At 48.6% G+C, this 19,379-nt stretch overlaps 3 protein-coding genes and 2 non-coding genes across 6 annotated transcripts; 1 reads left to right on the top strand and 4 right to left on the bottom strand.

Annotated features, from left to right (window-relative positions):
• Positions 1–254: 254 nt before the first annotated feature.
• Trnag-ucc (transfer RNA glycine (anticodon UCC)) lies at positions 255–322 on the bottom strand. The gene has a single exon. It is a non-coding gene; the product is annotated as a tRNA-Gly (tRNA).
• A 1,455-nt stretch (positions 323–1,777) lies between these two features.
• Positions 1,778–5,770, bottom strand: Bcl7c (BAF chromatin remodeling complex subunit BCL7C). Its single transcript, XM_076840457.1, has 6 exons — positions 5,466–5,770; positions 4,870–4,948; positions 4,428–4,536; positions 4,173–4,334; positions 2,569–2,654; positions 1,778–1,973 (listed from the first exon to the last, which is right to left on the bottom strand). Exons 1-6 carry the CDS (start codon positions 5,555–5,557, stop codon positions 1,848–1,850), a joined length of 654 nt encoding a protein of 217 aa, XP_076696572.1. The 5' UTR covers positions 5,558–5,770; the 3' UTR covers positions 1,778–1,847.
• Positions 5,771–8,106: 2,336 nt separating this feature from the next.
• Ctf1 (cardiotrophin 1) lies at positions 8,107–14,981 on the top strand. 2 transcript variants are annotated; one of them, XM_076840458.2, is made up of 3 exons: positions 8,107–8,186; positions 9,289–9,407; positions 12,094–14,981. In XM_076840458.2, exons 1-3 carry the CDS (start codon positions 8,162–8,164, stop codon positions 12,571–12,573), a joined length of 624 nt encoding a protein of 207 aa, XP_076696573.1. In that variant the 5' UTR covers positions 8,107–8,161; the 3' UTR covers positions 12,574–14,981. The 2 variants fall into 2 exon arrangements, with proteins under 2 accessions (XP_076696573.1, XP_076696574.1); XM_076840459.2 differs by having other exon boundaries at positions 8,111–8,186; positions 9,292–9,407.
• Positions 14,006–18,239, bottom strand: LOC143385455 (cardiotrophin-2). Its single transcript, XM_076840937.2, has 3 exons — positions 18,227–18,239; positions 15,881–16,017; positions 14,006–14,464 (listed from the first exon to the last, which is right to left on the bottom strand). The coding sequence occupies exons 1-3, from the start codon at positions 18,237–18,239 to the stop codon at positions 14,006–14,008; spliced, it is 609 nt and encodes a 202-aa protein (XP_076697052.1).
• Positions 16,845–16,950, bottom strand: LOC143385515 (U6 spliceosomal RNA). The gene has a single exon (XR_013089471.1). It is a non-coding gene; the product is annotated as a U6 spliceosomal RNA (small nuclear RNA).
• Positions 18,240–19,379: the final 1,140 nt, after the last annotated feature.

Consider the following 19,379-nt stretch of genomic DNA (forward strand, 5'->3'; position numbering starts at 1 on the left):
TACAGATTGTCCCTGATAGCCCGTGGGAAGAACCAGCCCTGTGGACACCTTGACTTTAGCACAGTATGTCTACTTTTGGACATCTGACCTCCAGAACTGTAAGGTAATAAATTTGTGGCTTTAACCACTGTCTGTAGTAACTTGTTAACAGCAATAGAAACAAATATGTCACATCACTGCATGCCTGTCTCCCCAGGCCACCTCTGGCTCCACTATTATTACAGGAAATACCCTTCTTTCTTCTTCCTTCTTTTTTTTGCTACTGGGAATTGAACCCAGGGCCTTGTGCATGGAAGGCAAGCACTCTTCCAACTGAGCTATATCCCCAGCCCCACACGCTTATATTTTTAAATGGCTTATTAAAGTTCCAATTTGGTCCATTCTGAACCTTGGTCTGTTCCTTCATTAAAAATAAGGAGCTGGGGTTGTAGCTTAGTGGTACAGCACTTGTCTCGCATGTGTAAGGCACTGGGTTGAATCCTCAGCACCACATACAAATAAATAACTAAATAAAACAAAGATATTATCCATCTACAACTAAAAATAAAATTAAAAAAACAAACAAACAAAAAAGGGCCAGGCACAGTGGCACATGTCTGTAATCCCAGCGGCTTGGGAGGCTGAGGCAGGAGGATTGCAAGTTCAAAGCCAGCCTCAGCAATGGCGAGGTACTAAGCAACTCAGTGAGACTATGTCTCTAAATAAAATACAAAATAGGGCTGGGGATGTGGCTTAGTGGTCAAGCGCCTCTGAGTTCAATTCCTGGTACCAAAAATAAAAATAAAAATAGGGCTAATACATCTGACCCTAACTCTCTTGCAGAAACAGAGGGACCTGATAGGATATGAAGTTTCCTAGAAACCACTGAGGCGGGGAAGGCCTAATTATTATTCCCATTGCTCAGATGAACAAACTAAGGCTCAGAGAATAGTAATAGCCTACCTAGAGCCATAAGAATAATTAATTACAAAGCCAGGACTTGAGCCAAGGCTTCTCACATGCCACCTCCTTAAAGAAGCCCCCCTGGACAACCCCAAACCATTCACTTATTCATGAAGAGTTACTATGACTACATTGTTCCCAATGTTGAGCTAGACCAGGCTAGAGATCCAGTTCTGTCCTCAAGGTGCCCACAACCTGTGGACAAGACAGACACAAAGACCAATGACCCCAAAACAAGCCTAATAAATGTTGAAACAAAGGGAAGAAAGCCTGAGGGGTTTTGGGAACTCAAGGAAGGGGACACTGATGGAACCTAGGGTTAGGGACGGCTTCTCGAAGGAGGTAGAGATTGAGCTGGGGACATGGAGGACTCAAGCAGAAGTGTAGCCAGGGGTATCAGGTGGAAGAAGGGCTCAAGAAAGTCAGAGAAGCACAGTGGTGCAGCTTTCCTGAGGGCCAAAAATAAGTTGGGTCATCCCAGGCCCCTACATCCATCTGGGCCTGTGTTCCCATGAATGAACTGGGAATCACGGACCTCACTGCTCAGAACTGTGACAATTCCTGAGCCCAGGGGAGGCCTGAGCAGGAAGAAAGGTCCTGGGATTCCCAGAGGAGGAAGGTGAAGGGGAGGGAAGGTCAGTGAAGGGAGACAGGGCAGGGTAAGGGAGTGTTGGAGCAGGGTCCTGGCTCAAGCCCCCACTGCACATCTGATCATGTGTGACCATAGGAAGGTCCTCTTAGAGCCTCAATGAGCCCATCTGAGGAATGGAGCATGAGACAAAACTGTCTCCAAAGACCCTCCCCAGCCCTGACGGGGAAATGACATGACACAAAATTACAAAAGGGTCTTTATTTGTAAAAAGCCAAAGGGGCCCCTGGGACAACAGGACAGGCAGGCCGGCTTCTCAGGGGTCAGGGGCATTTGGGCAGATGCGCTTGAGTGGGGGGGCGCCCTCCGAGTCCTCTGTGTCACCCTGGGCTGCCTCAGGGACAGGTGGCACTGGCTCAAAGACGGGGTAAGCTTCGGGGGCCTGGAGAGGAAGGGCGGACAGGCGTGAGCTCCACCCAAACCCAGGAGTACAGCCTCCTAGCCTCTGCCTTCTCCAAAGCCTCCACTCCACTCCCCTCTGGACCCAGGAGTCTAGCCTAGGGCCAGGTGACTAAGATGCAGATTAAGAAGGACACCGAAAATAATGGCAACACTGGGGGAATTTGATCTTCCTGAAAAATGCATAAAGGTAGTCCATTGAGAAAAATTAAGTTTATGAGGGACTTTCGTAAGCTAGTTTTAGGATTCACTTTTGTGTGTGTGGTGCTGGGGATAGAACCCAGAGCCCCTGCATACTAAGCACGCCCTCTACCACTGAGCTATACCCCCAGCCTAGGATTTTTTTTTAATATATACATGGAAAAGCACCATGATCATTTCAGACTTTTAAGGGTCTTAAACCAGCCCTAATTCAGTCCTCAAGACTTCATCTATTTCTTTTTCAGTCCCAAGAACCCAGCCTCTAAGCCTTTAGCTGGGTCCTTGGGTCCACATCTCCCTCCAGGACATCAGGATGCAGCCACCCATCACCCAGAGTTCCCATTCCCTCTAAGACCCGGGAGTCCAGCCGCTCTCACCTCAGCTTCCAGCAATTCTGGAACAGGCTCCTCCTTGGTCAGCATTGGGGGTTCATCAGTGCTGCCTGCAGGTGTGCCCCCGGGATCTAGAAGGTCAAGTGAACACACATCCCCTGAGCAGCCACTCTGTGCCAGTAGCACAGAGGGGAAAACAAAACACAGACGGGCACCAACCACATAAGCCAGAGCTTCTGGAGCAGCAAGAGGGAGCCAGATCCCTGGCTGCCATCCAGGATGCAAAGAGGAAGGAAGATTTAGGTGGGACCTTGAAATGTGAGTAGGGTTTTATTAGGTAGACAAACAGGGCCGGGTGGGGGGTGGGGTGTAGCACACAATTAACACAAATACTTTAGTAAGCACAGATTCTGCAACTGAACTGCATAGGTTCAAATCCTGACCTTGAGCAAGCTACTTAAAAGTTCTCTGGATCTCAGTTTACCCATCTGCTCATGGAGATAATGACAGTAATTACCACATGAGATTGTTGTGAGGATTAAATGAGATAATACAGGCAAGGCCCTTAGCATATTTGCCCAATAAATCTAGGTATAATTTCTTTATTTGCAGCACTGGGAATCAAATTCAGGGCCTCCTGCATGCTAGACAAGAGCTCTACCACTGAGTTACACCCTTAGTCCCATAATTTTTATAGTAGCAAAGTACTTGGCACAATCTAGACCTAGCCCTTAGGTCCATGGGGTGGAGCTCTTGCCAGGGAACAATGAGATCAGCAGGGAACAGTTCCTGAAGACCCCAAGTATCAAGCAGAGGCATCAAAGGCCATGGGGAACCTATGAAGGATGAGAAACAGGACAATAACTATGTCAAACTTGTGCTTCAGAAAATGTTGTTCTGGCAGCTGTGTGGAGACCACTGGAGACCAGTGTGGAGGCTGGAGCAGGGATGGGTGAGATGGGTGAGATGAGATGGCCAGAGCTGGGCAGGACTGGCAAAGGAGGGGAAAATGAGAAGTGTTTTGACCAGACAGGGGACTGACTATGTGGAAGACAAAGGTGCTGAGGAGCACTCAAGCTCAGGATGCTGGCTTAATGGCTATATGAGCATGGGCACCTTACTTCTCTGGGTCTCAGTCTCCTACTCTATGAACAAGGATCTTAACAGGATCATAAATCCTATATTATAGTGATGATTAAATGAGAAAAAAAAAACAAAAAAAATGTGAAGTGCTTAGAAGGATGCCTGGCACACAGAAAGGACTCAATAAATATTAGTTGTTGTTAATCCTACAATTATTAATCATTCCTGTGATTATCACTATTATTTATTCACTCAATTTACTAAGCACCTATTACTGAACAAGAACAATATCCCAACATTCAGGAAGCTGACATGAGATGGGAATGGGAAGAAAAACAATAAACAAAGAATTAAATGTGTACAAAAATCTCAGATGATGATTATCCACAAATCCTAAAAAACAAGAGAGGAAGAGGCCTGCTAGAGGTAGTTTCTGCAGGGGTGAGAGGAGGCCCCCTCAGGAGGCAGCAGGGGTAGTGGGAACAGGTATAGGGTTAAGCTGGTAGGCTCAACTTTGGAGAAAACAGGACTCAGAGGAGAGGCTCCTGGGAGGCAAACTGTCCTACCTCTCTCTTGGCCCAGTCGTGGGGGTTGAGTTTCCTCTGTGACCCCTTCTGCAGGTCCAGCAGGTGAAACAGGGCGGCTGGGCTGAGGGGTGCCACCAGGGCTGGGCTCGGTGCCCTTTTGGAGGGAACCTTCAGAATGGAAACTCTGGTTGCTGTTCTCATCTGTAGGAGCAACAGCCAAGAAGATTGTCATGAGGCCTCCAGTATCCTCCTTCAATCTCCACAGTCTCCCCAAATTCCATGATCCTTACATACCGTTGAGATCCAGCAGGATGAGAGGGCCACCTGCACGGGGACTGGCTCCCCTACCCCTGCGGTCCCGGCCACGGGATCTTTCTGCCCCTCCACCGGCCCGCCTTCGCTCCTAAGGATTACAGAGATAAGGTCAGAGCCAGCTTTCTACTTAGTTCTTGCAAAGTCCCCCCCTGTAGAAATAAGGAAACTAAGGCATAGAGAAAGCAAAAGTCCCTGCCTGATGTGGCACATAATGCGTACATTGGGTTACATCTTCATCTTGGGTGTCTGGAGCAGGAAAAAAGGGAAAAGGGGGAGGAGTTGCTGATAACCGTTAACATCTGTCTGGGCTGCTACACTGGAGGTCTCAGAGTGGGGACTGAAGGTGGAGGCCAAGGGAGGAGGGGCTTTGCTTGAGGTTGCACAGATGCAGGGCCTGGTGGGGGGGGGGGGGCTTGCTCACCTCCTCTTGGGGGTCCACCACTGGCACCCACTTGAAGATACGAAGGGAAGTGTCGCCCACAGTCACCCAGCGCTTCTCCCTGTGGGAGGACAGGGAGCTGGGTCAGAGAGGTATGAGGGGAGAGCCACCCCTCTAGAGCTGGGGTAGCTGCAGACGTTAGGGAGATGCACTAGGGTAGGGGCAGTTTCGCTAATGGAGTACAATTAAAGGGAGAAAGACAGCCCTGCAAACCCCAGGGCACAGATGGGAGTGATTCCAGACGGTATGACTAGGGGGCGTGGCTCGTGCAGACCCCTGGGGCACACATGGTGGTCGGGGGCTGGCTGGGAACCCTGGCTATTAAGATTGCGCGGCATACTTACAGGAGGAGTGTCAAAGCTTTAGGGGGCGGGACATAGATGAGGGCTCCCACTCCGGGAGGGCACGGCTGGGGATCACGCTTTGTAGACCCCCGGGAATAGCCAGGGAAAGAAGGACAGAGCCAGTCGATCCAGCGCACAGCGGGTGGGCGAGGGACACACCTAACGCCAGGGGCCACGGCTGGCGAGGGGGGGTGGTACCCCATGTCCCGTCCCTGGCACCGAGGCAGGACTCACCATCTCCGGACCTTCTCGATGGTCGCCATCACCTTCTTGATGTCATCCTTGGCCCGGCTCCGGGTCTCGGCCCGTACGGTGCGGCCGGCCATGCTGCCGGGGCTGGGGCCGGGGCCGAGCCCGCGGCGGGGCCGCCTGCCGTCCGGCGGGCTCAGGCTCGGCGCCAGGCCGGGGCGCCGCTCTCTCGGCCTGCCGTCCCTCCGGGAGTTGGCCGCGCCCTCCCTCGCTCCTCAACGCCTCCGCGAGTCCCCGCCCCGCTTCCTGCTGCCGCGCCCCGCCCCGGCCCGTCCCCGGAGCGGCCGGGCGGCGCGGGCGGCCAGAGCCCAGGCCTGGAAGCCGGGCCGGCCCCGCCCCGCCCCGGGCCCGCCCCCTCGGGGCGCCGGGACGCGCAGCGCCCCCTGCCCGCCGCGCAGAGGGAGAGTCTGGGGGCAGCTCGGCGGCTAGACGCGCGCAGCAGGGCCTAGCGGTGCGTTCAGACCACGTGGGTGCCGGGGTGCACGAGAGGGTCTGTGTCCTGATGTGCGTCCGCAGCGGGTGGGCGTCCCTGAAATGCTGGGTGTTGTGTTTGCGCGCGCGTGCTTGCTTCCGTTCTCACCAGCCTGATTCTACACTGTTCAACTTACTCGCTCATCCATTCATTCAACAGTCTGTTAATTGAGTGCCAAGTGTATGTCAGAAACTGCAAATACGAGTGGGTCTTCCCCAACGAAAATGGCCAAAGTGAAAAAGACATACCATCCCAAGTTTAGGCAAAAAGTAGAGCAATTGGATGTCCCTTATATTTCTACAGGAGTGTAAATTAGGAGAGACTCTGAAAAACTGGCATTTTTCATGCCAACCCACAAGGATAATTGGAATGGATTACAACCTATTCACACCATGGACTTAGACACAGCAAGCAGAATGACCAGTGTCCTACTACACCCAACAACCTAGACAAGTCTCATGGACAAATCTTGAGTAAAAAAAGCGAGATCCAATGGTAACCATTGGATGATTCTATATATGAAGATCAAAAACAGACAAACTTATGGTGTGAGAAGTCAGGATTGTGGTCATTCTTCAGACAGGGAGAGGGTAAGAGTGGGGCTTCTGGGAAGTGGCTGTGTTCTATTTCTTAATCTGGTACTGATTGATATTCCTGGGGCATATTTACTCCCTGAAAAGTCATCAAACTATATATTTATTATGTGTACACTTTTTCATGTTTATTACAGTTCAGTTAAAAGTTTACTTAAAAATATAAATATGTCTTAGTTAATTTTATTTGAGAATGCTCAGTCAGTAGATATGATAAAGTCTCAACCTGTGTTGCTGGGCTTTAGGATTTGTATTTCAAAGATTTGTCTGTGAGTTTTGGTGTGATCATGTCCAGAGGGGTTAAAGGATTAGGAGGGTGGTTATGACAGCATTTCTGGAACCGAACAATAGATAGATAGATAGTGATAGATACATATATATCTTATGTATCTTATATCTTACATCTTATATATTAGATACATATATATCTTAATCCCATGTTGTAGATACATATATATACACATACGTGTAATACATATATACACATGCATAATACATGTATCTTATACACATATTTCGTGTGTGTGTGTGTGTGTGTGTGTGTGCAGTGCTTGGAAGACAGTAAATACCCAGTAAATGTTAACTGTTGATTAGTGTGTGATTGTGACCCCTGACAACAGTCTGGCTCTTACCCCTGCTATACCCTCCTTTATTTTGGCAATTGTCTGCTCATGGTAATATCCTCTGGTGTCAGGTAAGGAGCTGGTGAGTTGGGAGAAAGGCATGCTGGCCTCCTTCTCAGTCCCTTGGCTCACAAACTCTGTTACCTGCTTGTTTATGGTCTCCTCCATCAGACTGTGAACTCAAGGGGTCAGAGACCAAATATGGATCCTGTCTAACTCAGAGGCCAGGACAGAGTAGATGCTTGGGAATCAGCTGTGGGGATAAGTGTGTATAATCATTTCAGTGTGTACACCACATTAATGAGGTTGCTGTTTGAGCTTGACCTCCTGTACAGGTCTCTGAAACCTGTTCTCTGAGCATGGGCATTTGAATACCTTAACTCTCCAGGAGATGCATGTACATGTGGAGGGGGGTTGTTGGTTAGTGAGCCTGGTAAGGTGAGGCGTGGTGGTGTCTTGTTTCCCTCCTGGCAGATATGAGGAGAATGGAAGGCATCTAAGATTGGCCAGGAGGTGTATGTTTGGAAAGGTGCTTCTCAAGCCGGTGGCCCCCACCGCTGCCTCTTTAGCACCTAGCCCCAGTCAAGAGGGAGGGCCTGCACATTCCTGTTAGCCCGCAGCTTCCCTCTCCTGTCCCTGAAGCTTTAATCCCAAATCAACCCTGGGGCCCCTCCCGCTTCAGGTGGGAACCAGAGCCTCCTCTCCCAGAGGGTTACAAGGCTGTCTCCCAGGGCTTGAGACCCCCAGCCTTAAGGTAATGTCCACAGGTCAGACTACCTGCATCCCTGGCGGGGCCCCTTCCCTGACCAGGCCGCGCAGGCTACTTGCTGAGCTCAGGGCCAAGGAATCTTGCCTAGAAGGGCTGGTGGGGCGGGGGGAATGTTTGGGGTCTGGACTATGATTGGCTGCGCCCGAGCCACGCCCCTACCCCTTTCCCCTTCTCCCCCCTCGGAAGGGGGGCGTGGAGGGAACCGGGATCAGCCAGGGGCCAGCATGAGCCAGAGGGAGGGAAGTCTGGGTAAGGGGCTGAGGGACCAGACACTGGGTCCCCGAGGGGAGTAGGAATCGGAAGGGCTGGCAGCTGGGGTCTGGGTCTTCACCACCCCTGGGTCCGGGAGGGGAGCGGCCTGGGCGGGGGAAAGCAGGCTCCGGTGTCAGGTAACGTGCGGGTGAGTTGGGAGAAAGGGCAGGCGCAAGGATTTAGAGGAGGCCTGGGGCTGAGTCCTCCAGGGTGTGGGCTCAGGGCTTAGATCACCGATCTCACCGGAGAGTACAGCACATTGAGGGAGGGCTGGGGTCGGGGATGGGTCAGGCGCCAAGGTCCTCTCAGATTATTGGGAAAGAATCAGAGCTGGGGAGCCGGAGGGAGAGGTAGAATTAGGGAAGTAATTTTTCGAGCCACAGGAACTAGTGAGTGACAACCGGACTCGAAAGTCAAAGCTGCTGAGGATAGGGACTGGTTGTGGGAAACTCAGGCGGGGGCGGGGCGGGAGTTGCCGGGCCTGGACTACACTCCCCAGCATGCACTGTGCGTCTCGGGACTCGTCGTCCTTCTGGGCGCCACACTCCGGCTTGTGTCAGGGAAAGTCAGACGATGCTGCCCTGCCCAGTAGGGGCATCAGAGAGGGAATGGGACATGGTCTCCCTATCTGTAAAATGGGCCTTAAAGTCACATTCCAATTTGAAGTTCTGTGCTTCAGGGATGTTGAATTCCACAACAGTCACAGGGCATGTGTAAGGCCCTATTCTCAAAAGCATTCCAGGCTAAGGTAGATATACACAGGTTGGAGAGCTACCTTGGAATTATGAACAAATGGCTTAAGTCAAAGGGAGCAGTTCATTTAAGGATTCTGGATTCTGCAAAGAGGAGGCAGAATTTAAAGTTGGTTTTAATGGGATTTCAATAGTGATTTGGGGACAGGGGACACATTTCATGTAGAGCAACTATTTGATAAAAGTCTGGTGCCCCATTTTTCCTCACTTGGAGTGGGACAGATCTTTCCTGGCTTGAATGCTGGAGCATTCAGAGTAGAGTTTCTGGGTTCAGGAGAGAAGAACAGCTGGGTGGTCAAGGAGCAGGAGCTTGGGCTGCTCTCATTCCTCCCTCCCTTTCCCACCAGAAGACCCCCAGGCTGACGATTCAGTCTCACTCCTTCCCCACTTGGAGGCCAAGATCCGTCAGACACACAGCCTTGCCCGCCTCCTCACCAAATATGCAGAGCAGCTGCTCCAGGAATATGTGAGTGGGAAAGGGGCTGGGGGTGCCTTGGGCCTGGGAAACAGGGAAGCACAGGTCACAGAGGTCCTCTATCACCTATTTTCTCAACCTCATTCCCAGTTGTGGAAAACAAACCTCCTGAGAGAGACAGCAACTACTCCTGGCCACAGAGCAAATGGAGGAGGCAAATGACCTCTGCCTCAGATTGGAGCCTCCCCTCCTTTGTTGTAGGGACAGATGAGGCAAGGCACTGAAGTAAGATAGCAGGAAACAGTTTTATTTGGCTGCAGCCAGGTTCAGAGGGCACATAGCTTTTGCCTGAATCAAGTAGTTCAAGTAGTTTCAGAATTTTATACCCAGCATGTAAGAGGAGGTGCTCAGAAGTTTACATAAAAGCAAGCTTTTTTTTTTTTTTCCCCACTGTTTTGGGCAAGTTAACCCTTTAAGGATAACACCTAAGAAGAGGAGAACTTCTCCCCATTCTTTCCTCTCCCTGCCAGCTGTTTCCATGGAGCCCAACTGGTAACTTTTCTTTCTTTCTTTCTTTTTTTTTTTTTTTTTTTTTTTTTGAGAGAGAATTTTAATATTTTATTTCTTAGTTTTTGGCAGACACAACATCTTTGTTTGTATGTGGTGCTGAGGATCGAACCCGGGCCGCATGCATGCCAGACGGGCACGCGCTACCACTTGAGCCACATCCCCAGCCCCACTTTTCTTATCTTAGAAATGTAGACATCTTTGTGAAGCTGCAGCCCAAGGCCAAAGACCTTGTTAAATTATTTTTTTTTTTAAATCACATTTTGTATTTGCAAACACTTTAACAAACTACTATACTGGATATATGTTTGTGAAAAACAAGTAAAAGGGCGTTCAGCACCTGGAATGCTGATTTTTTTCCAGTCAGTGGCCAAGGAAAATAGGAAGTTTAACTACATTGAACTTTTTTGTAAAGACTCTTGTTTATAGTCTTAAAATCAATGATGGTGAAGATTTCTGGAGAAACTTAACTAAGATTTTTTTGTGGAGGAGGGGGTGCCACTACACCTTGGTGCCTGAAGCCAAAACCTGAGACAGTAGAGGGTACTCTAGTCCAGGAGTCAGGAAACCTACATTCTAAGCTCTGTGTGATCCTGTCACCTTTATCTTCATGGGCCATAAAAGGAGGCACTAAATAAAGATGGACTGTGAAGTCCTCTACCTAGAATATTCAGAGGGACCAAGAGGGAGCTGATACAGAGAAGATAGAGCTATCAACACCTTTGGTTGGCCTGAAGGCTCTACCTTGCCCAAGGAGAGAAGATAATCCCACTTCAGTGTAGTGAAAATAGGCTGTAGTATTTTTCTTTCTTTTTTTTGGTGCTGGGGATTGAACCTAGGGCCTTGTGCTTGCAAGACAAGTACTCTACCAACTGAGCTATATCCCCTAGCCCCTAGTATTTTTTTTTTTTTTAACCTTTATGTTATTTATTTATTTTTTATGTGGTGCTGAGGCTTGAACCCAGTGCCTCATGTGTACTAGGCAAGAACTTTACCACTCAGCTACAAACCCAGGCCCAGGGCTGCAGTTTTGAATCAGACAAACAACAGGCCTACCCACTTGTGACCTTGGGCAGTAATGATAACATTAAAATAATAATGAAACAAGTAAGACACTGGGTAGTGGAATAATAGAATTAGCTTTGTAGTCCTACCAACTGTGATTCAAATTCCAGCTCTGCCACTTCCAAGGTGGGTTACAGGGCTAGTCACTGTCTTCAGCTTAACTCTCTTATTTACAAAGCCATTATTATTATCATCATACCCACTATTGGGAAGATAATGTTTTTAAGCAGCAAACAAAACTTGAACCAGAGGCAAGATATTTGTAAAAGAGAAATGTTTGCATTTGAGAAGTTGTAAATCACCTTTATCTTTGTTCATTCATATGAAAATTGTTCATTAAATACCTGCAGGTACAGGGTTTGGGAGGATGGGAGAAGAGAGTAAAATCCACTGAGTACCTCTAATTTTTGAGAGAACCCTGGTAGAAAGACAGGACAGGGGAGCTGGGCCTAGTTGTGCAACTTGAGAGACTAAGACAGGAGGATCCCAAGATTGAGGCCAGCCACACAAGTTAGCAAAACTGTCTTAAAATAAAAAGGGCTGCAGTTGCAGCTCAGTGATAGAGTAAGTACTTGCCTAGCATGCAGGAAGCCCTAGGTTCAATGTGGTGAGGGAGATGAGAAAGGAGAAGACAGGACAGACAGCTGTTCCCCCATATTATGGATGAGAAAACTGAGGCTCAGAGAAGGGAAACTGTTGCCCAAAAAGGCACAGCAGAGACAAGATTTGAACCCTGATCTTTTAAGATAATATTAATGAAACATCTGACATTTACTGAACCCTTCCTAGAGGCCAGACCTGGTTTTTAGCACTTCATATGCTCATAACTACCTTATGAAGTTGATACTGTTACTGGTTCCATTTTAGAGACAAAAAACAAAGGCCCTGGTGTAAACCCATGCTTTTTTTGTTTTGTTTCAAACACAACGGCCCCTTTAGGAGGGAATTATTTGCAGGATGAGGAAACAGACGTCCTGGGAGAAGGTCGAGGTCTCCGCTAGGACTGGAGGAACCCCCAGCGCTGGCCACAGCACCCCGCCCCCGGCGAGTCCCCCCCACCCTGGCCGCCCCGCGCTGACCGCTGACCGCGCCCGTGTTTCCGCAGGTGCAGCACCAGGGAGATCCCTTCGGGCTGCCGAGCTTCTCGCCTCCGCGGCTGCCAGTGGCCGGCCTGAGCGCCCCGGCCCCGGGCCACGCGGGACTGCCATTGCCCGAGCGGCTGCGGCTGGACGCGGCGGCGCTGGCCGCGCTGCCCCCGCTGCTCGACGTCGTGCGCCGCCACCAGGCCGAGCTGAACCCGCGCGTGCCGCGCCTGCTGCGGCGCCTAGAGGACGCTGCACGCCAGGCTCGGGCCCTGGGCGCCGCCGTGGAGACCGTGCTAGCTGCGCTGGGCTCCACCGCCCGCGGTCCCTGGCCGGAGCCCTCCGCTGCTAACGCCGCGGCTGCAGCCACCGCCGCCACCACCAGCGCCGCAGGGGTCTTCCCGGCCAAGGTGCTGGGGCTCCGCGTGTGCGACCTCTACAGCGAGTGGGTGAGCCGCACCGAGGGCGACCTGAGCCAGCTGGTGCCCGAGGGGCCCGCGTGAGCACGCGCACAGGGGCGACTTCGCGTTGTCGCCTCCTCTCCATCAGGTTCCTTCTCCATGTTTATCTTCACTTCTGTCTCTTCCCGTGTCCGTCAGTGTCTCTTTTTGAACTGTCCCCTTGCTCTGATTCTGTACCTCTTCTCTTTCTGGTCCTCCTTCTCTGCCCAAGGAACTTTCCTGTGTCCCTCATTTTCTCACTTTCCCTCTCTTTTTCTCCATCTTTGGGCCTGCCTCAGTCTCTTTAGGTCTCCCCTTTACCCATCTCTGGGGATCTCTGGGTCTGTTTTCCCATCTCCCTGTGGCCTCACGTGATCATGTGTACATCTGAGCCTCATCTCAAGGAGGCCACTCCCTCAGTTTTGTCCTTTCTTGGCCAGGAATGTGCCTGTTGGTCCTGTGGTGGGTAGGCTACTGCAAACAAATTTTAGACACCCTCCTCCAGGGTCATCCCAACTGCTGCCCTCATTGTCCCCACCCCATCCCTTTGGGCCCTTACCCTTCTCCCTTCACTTTGCCCTGCCCTGTGCAGGGATAGTACAGCCCTCACCTCTCAAGCCAGGTCTGTGGAGAGGGGGGAAAAAAAACATAATGCCTTAAAAGAGTTTTATTTGAGAATAAATTAATTTTTTTGTAAATAAAATGTTAAAAAATAAAACTAAAGTTAACCTGTATATACAGTTGTTGAAAATGGAGAGACAACTTTGAGAAGAATAGGGTCCTTGGGGTACAAACTGATCCCCCACACATACCCCAAAGGCACAGTCTGCATAGGAGATTCACCAAAACCCCAGGACAGGGATACCACCTGTCAGCCCCAAACAGGAAGTGAAAGTGCCCTGAGCAGGAAACAGATGTGATGTGACATAAGTCCTTAGTTTTTCCAGAATTCTACTTCCATTGATCAGGAAGTGAAACCCCATTTGGAGATAAAGTGGAACAATGGCCCAGACAGGCAAATCAGGAGAGGAAATGAACTCCAGCAAGAAGAGAGAGCTATCTGCTCAGAAAGGTCATATTGTCACACAGAAATGGAGGTAGACGGAGACAGGAAGACAACCCCTGAACTTCCTCCAATTCTAGAAAGGAGAAAGTCTCAAGGAGAGCCCAGGAAGGAGACCACTTGTCCTCTCCCTAGAGTAGGAGGTGAAGCCTCTTCAAGGGGCTCTTCTTTCCAACTAAGAAGTAGGAAAACAAGTACCACTGGATTGGAATCCATGAAATAGGACCCATGGAGACCCAACTAGTTCTGGAAGGGAGGTCATAGGCAATAAGGAATGGAGGCCTGGTGTCCAGATAATATTCTCCAAAACATGGCACAAAAACCCTGGTCTCTAGAGAAGTTGTAGCTCCTTCTCTATCCCAAAAGCAAGGCAAAAAAGAGTCCACTGTGAAAGAGGAAGTGTTGCAGCCTCTGACAGGAAGCCCCACTCCTCTATGCTGGGTATTTGGCTTTGAGTAGAGCCAAGTCCCTCACAGCTCGATCTGTCCAGTGGCCATATTCCCGGGTCACTACATAGCCTCGACATTTTCTCTCAAAGGCGGAGGCCCCAAAGGTAACAAGCCCCAGAGTGTCCTCTTCTGGGGGAATAGGCAGCCCCAGGGCAGTCATGATGGCAGCCATATTGCCCAACAGGCCTTGGGCCCTGAGTCTTGCAGCTCCAAGTTGGGCCAGGAGGATGGGACTGCCGGGATTTAGGTCACTCTGGTCGTCTCCCACGAGCTGTAGGTGCTGGGTCAAGGCCAGGAAGGCTCCCTGGGCACGGTTCAGTCTCTCCCCATCATCCAGGGCATGCCAGGTCTTGAAGGGGACAGCAGCAGGAGGCAGGCTGCTGAGCTGCAGCTCAGGGGCTGAGAAGCCAGGGTCACTAAAGGGGCTGCCCTGGTGCTGGAGCTGTATGCGGGACAGAGAGAGACAGAGGTAAGGGGACCAAAGGGATGTATGGTGCTGACTCCACATCTCCACTCTGAGACCGGCATCTTCCCAGGAGAATCCACCATTCACCACCCTTCAGGGAGCTGGTAGGATGTCCTAATACAGATCGAGAGCCTTTTTAGGTTCCAATTGGTCATCTTCCATGTACTATCTATATGACATCAAATCACAAGCTTCTGTAACTCCCATGTAACAATGTTATGTGAAGATGATGGAAAATTTATATATGTATATGCATACATATATAGATATAGATATATAAACAGCACCTGAGATACAATAAAGGAATAAAAAGTCATTAACTAATAATATATAGATATTAATGAACTCTGTGACTATTTTTTAATAATATGTTCAATCTAAGTATATTACTGACAATGTAGTTGCAGTTTAATCTTTTTATTTATGGTATTTAATTGCTTATGTTTGTTAATTTTATTATGATCACTAATAAATAATTGTTAACATTGTTTAATGTAGTTGAGAGTTTTCTCCATCAAAGTTCTGACCCCCCACAAAACACGACCCACAGAATCTTAATGCATACTGATAGAGCTCCTAATTGACATATAACGTAGTTTCATATCTTCATTGTATAGATGGAGAAACTGAGTCTCAAAATGCCCAAGACTGTCCAGGGAATAGAGACAGATATGGTACCAGAACCTAAACTGTGGAATTCATAAGGGGCTGGAGTATAGTACAATGGAAGAATTGTAAACTCCAGGACTCACCAGGGCCAGCCATGTCATGTAATTTGGGGGAAAAAAGCAGAACTAAGATGGAGGATGGAAGTTTTGGTCTACAGGATCCCTGTTTTAGGCAGCCAATTTTGTTTCTATATGGTGGGGTGGGGGTAAGGAGTGGAGGGTTGTGGTGTGGAATTCCATAGACCTGGTTTTGGATCCTGGCACTATCAGTTTTTAGCTCTGTGCCCTTGGGCAAATTATTTATCCCCTCTAGGACTCAGTTTGCTCATCTGTAAAATGCATTCTAATTCCACCAGTCAGAATGGCTTGAGGAATTGATGGCATAGAGCCCAAGTGAGCACATGGCATGAGGTGGTTATGGAAATCACCCTGATTATGTAAATCCTTCCTTCTAAGTGCTTCCTTTGTGTAACAATCCTGAAAGGTCACCAAAGGTGGTATTACCATCCCATTTTGCAGATGAGGAAGCTGAGACCAAGAGAGGAAGGATCACTTGCCCAAGATCACCCAGCCATCTGTGACAACGCTTGAGTATGTCTCTAGTTAACAGGACCCCTGTGCCCTTGGACCCACTGAAGAGAATACTCCTGAGCTTGCTCTGCTTCCCCTACCCAGGGTAGTATCCCTCTCCCCTCGTCCCCTGCATGTGCCCGGTGTCACTCACATAGGTCTGCAGCAGTGTTGATGTATTCTTCTGCATGTAGAGGGCCAGGCTATAGGCTTGACTGATGGGCTCAGCTGGGGAGATGGGGGCTGCGGGACTGAGGGGTGGCAATAGTAGGCTCAGTAGACAGAGCGGGGCTGGCAGAGGAAATCAGAGGTCAGCATCAAATCCCTGACCCTGCCTACAAATTCATTTATTCATCCTAAAACTTCTTTTTTTTTTTTTTTTTGAGAGAGAGAATGTTTTAATATTTATTTTTTAGTTTTCGGCGGACACAACATCTTTGTTTGTATGTGGTACTGAGGATCGAACCCGGGCCGCACGCATGCCAGGCAAGCGCGCTACCACTTGAGCCACATCCCCAGCCCCCTAAAACTTCTTCAACAGAGCTCTCAGTGATTGTCATATCCTATGATTATTAGCGCTTGCAGAATTGCCCTATAGGTAGATTATTTCCAGCTAAGAACTCCACTTGAACTTCCCTTGAACTCCAAAACCCATATATTCAACTTCCTACTTGACATTTTCCCTGGATATTAGTAAGCAACTTAAACTCAGAATACCCAATACTCAATTCTAGATTTATCTTCCTCCAGCATTCTTCCAGTTGCTCAGGCCCAAATTGTGGGGTCCTCTTTAAGACCTCATTTTTTCTTACTCTGCACATCCAAATCCTGTTGGTTCTGTCCTTACAAGGTAGCCAAGGGAAGGATTTTTTTGGTTTTGTTCTTTTAAATATGGAATGTGCCAGGTGTGGTGGCACACTCCTATAATCCCAGTGGCTCAGGAGGCTGAAGCAGGAGGATCACAGGTTCAAAGTCAGCCTCAGCAACTTACTGAGGCATTAGGCAACCTAGTGAGATCCTGTCTCAAAATAAAAAAATTTAAAAAGGGCTGGGGATATGGCTTAGTGGTTAAGTGCCCCTGGATTCAGTCCCTAATATCTAAATAAATAAACAAACAATAAAATATGGAATGCTTTACAAATATATGTGTCATCCTTACACAAGGGTCATGTTATTTTTTTCTGTATCATTCCAATTTTAGTATAAATAGCAGGTGAAAGCTGGGCGCCCATTACAAGGTGTATCTTCACTGTGTGAGAATTAATTGAGCTGTATACTTATAACATGGACCTTTTGTATATTTGTTACTTTCAGTAAAAACTTTTAAAAGATGAAACAGTATATCCAGAATCTGACCACTTCTTCTTCCTCAAGGAGGCCAGCCTAGGCAACTTAGTGAGATCCTGTCTCAAAACAGAAAGTGCTAGGGATGTAGCTCAGTGATAGAGTGGCCCTGGGTTCAGTTCCAGTAATGGAAGGCGAGTGGGAGGGAGGTTGGGGTAAGGAGAGGAATAGAAGAGAGAAGAGTAAAACGGTCAGTGCAAGTTTCTTTTTTCTTTTTTAATATATATTTTTAGTTGTCAATGGTCCTTTATTTTATTTATTTATATGCGGTGCTGAGACTCGAACCCAGGGCCTCACACATGCTAGGCAAGCGCTCTGCCACGGAGCCACAACCCCAGCCCCAAGTTTTTTGTTTCTTAATCTGAATGTTCATTATAAGGTATACGCTCACTTTGTGAGAATATATTGAGCTGTATATATCCAAGCTTCCACATTGTCTCTTGCCTCTTCCCCAGTATCAGCTTCTACCCTGGCTTCTGCTTCTGCAGACCCCTAGGCCTGACTATGTTCATCCCCTCTCTAGCATTCCCATGGCTCCCACCTCACTCAGAGTAAAAATAAAAGTCCTCAATGTGGGGCAGGGGTTGTAGCTCAGTGGCAGAGTGCTTGCCTAACATGTGTGAGGCCCTGGGTTCGATTCTCAGCATTGCATATAAATAAATAAAATAAAGGTCCATCAACAACTAAAAAATATTTTTTAAATATTCATTTCTTAGGTGTAGATGAACTCAACACAATGCCTTTATTTTTATGTGATGCGGAGGATCAAACCAAACACGGGTCCCACCAGTGCTAGGCAAGCACTTTACCGCTGAGCCACAATCCCAGCCCCAACAACTAAAAAATATTTAAAAAAAAAAAGTTCTCAGTATGCTCTGCAAAGGCTTATTCCCCCTGAACTGGCCTTCTTTATGTTCTGTCACATTCCCTGTGGGGACCACCCCCAAAACCCTCCCAAGGTCATCTCCTTCCTGTTCCTCAGGCCCCAGCTCAGATAAACTGTCCTGGCCACCATCCCCAAAGTCCAGCCCACTCACTGAGAGTTTGTTTGTTTTCTTGTTTGTTTTTTTCATTGGAAGTTATCTCATTTGTTTGTTAACTGACTTATTGCTGTCTCTTCCACCAGCATGACAGCTCTAGGCAAGAGAGACCTCACCTGGTTCATTCATTGCTGGTTCTCTCTACTAAATATTTGGTGAACAAATGAATGAATGAATGCTGTCATGGGTGATCTTATTGTTGTTGTTTTGCTTTTGTGGTGCTGGGGATAGAACTCAGGGCCTCGTAAGTGACCTACCACAGCTCTACCACTGAGCTGCATCCCCATCCCAGGCCACAGGTTTTTGTCTGATCACTGGTTCTATTCCCAAATGTTTAGGACAGCACAGTCAGCCCTCTATATTTGCAGGATCTGAAGCCACATATTCAACCAACTGCAGATAGAAAATTTCATCTATACTGAACATGAATGGACTTTTTTTCCTTGTCATTATTTTTTAAATTATAAAATGACTATTTACATGACATTTACATTGTATTAATTATAAGTTATCTTAAGATTATGTGAAGTATATAGGAGAATTGTGTAAACTACATGCCAATAACATGCCTTTTTAAAAAAGCTTATTTAATTTATTTATGTTTATGTGATGCTGAGGATCGAACCCAGTGCCTTACATGTGCTAGGCAAACACTCTACCACTGAACTACAACCTCAGCTCAATATATCGTGCCTTTTTATATAAGGGACTTGAATATTCTCAGATTTTTAGAATCCTCTGGGGGGTCCTGGAACCAACCCTCCATAGATACCAAGGGATGACTATACCTCACATACAATAGGCACTCAGTAAATATTTTTTGAATGAATGAGGAATGAATAAGGATTTGGAGGTTTCCAGCAAGTGCAAAGTCACTAGGCACATGAGTCAGAGCAGCCAGAGAGGGTCCCCATCCCTCCTGGCCTCTGGGTCCTGGTGCTCAGTCCCCTCACTCACCCACGCAACAGCTCATGCTCTCTCCTTGGCTCCTTCCTTTCTGCAATTTCTGGGTCTTTCCAGGGCACCTGTCCTCCTGTCCCTCAGGTAGCTTTATACCTAGATCTGTGCCCTGGAGCCGCCCAAGAGGGAGGAGGGAGTACACCCTGGAGAGAGGGGGCGGGCAGGGACAGGGTCCTGGCAAAGAATGAGGCAGACCCAGTTAGGGGACAGGACAAGGAGAGGTTTGGGAGGGACCCAGAAGAGGGTATATATTTCAGGCCAAGTGGCCTGGGACTCAGGGTACAGAAGACTCCCATGCAGGAAATAGAC

Source organism: Callospermophilus lateralis, chromosome 19, assembly GCF_048772815.1.
Source record: "Callospermophilus lateralis isolate mCalLat2 chromosome 19, mCalLat2.hap1, whole genome shotgun sequence".
In the NCBI taxonomy this organism is placed as follows: Eukaryota; Metazoa; Chordata; class Mammalia; order Rodentia; family Sciuridae; genus Callospermophilus; species Callospermophilus lateralis.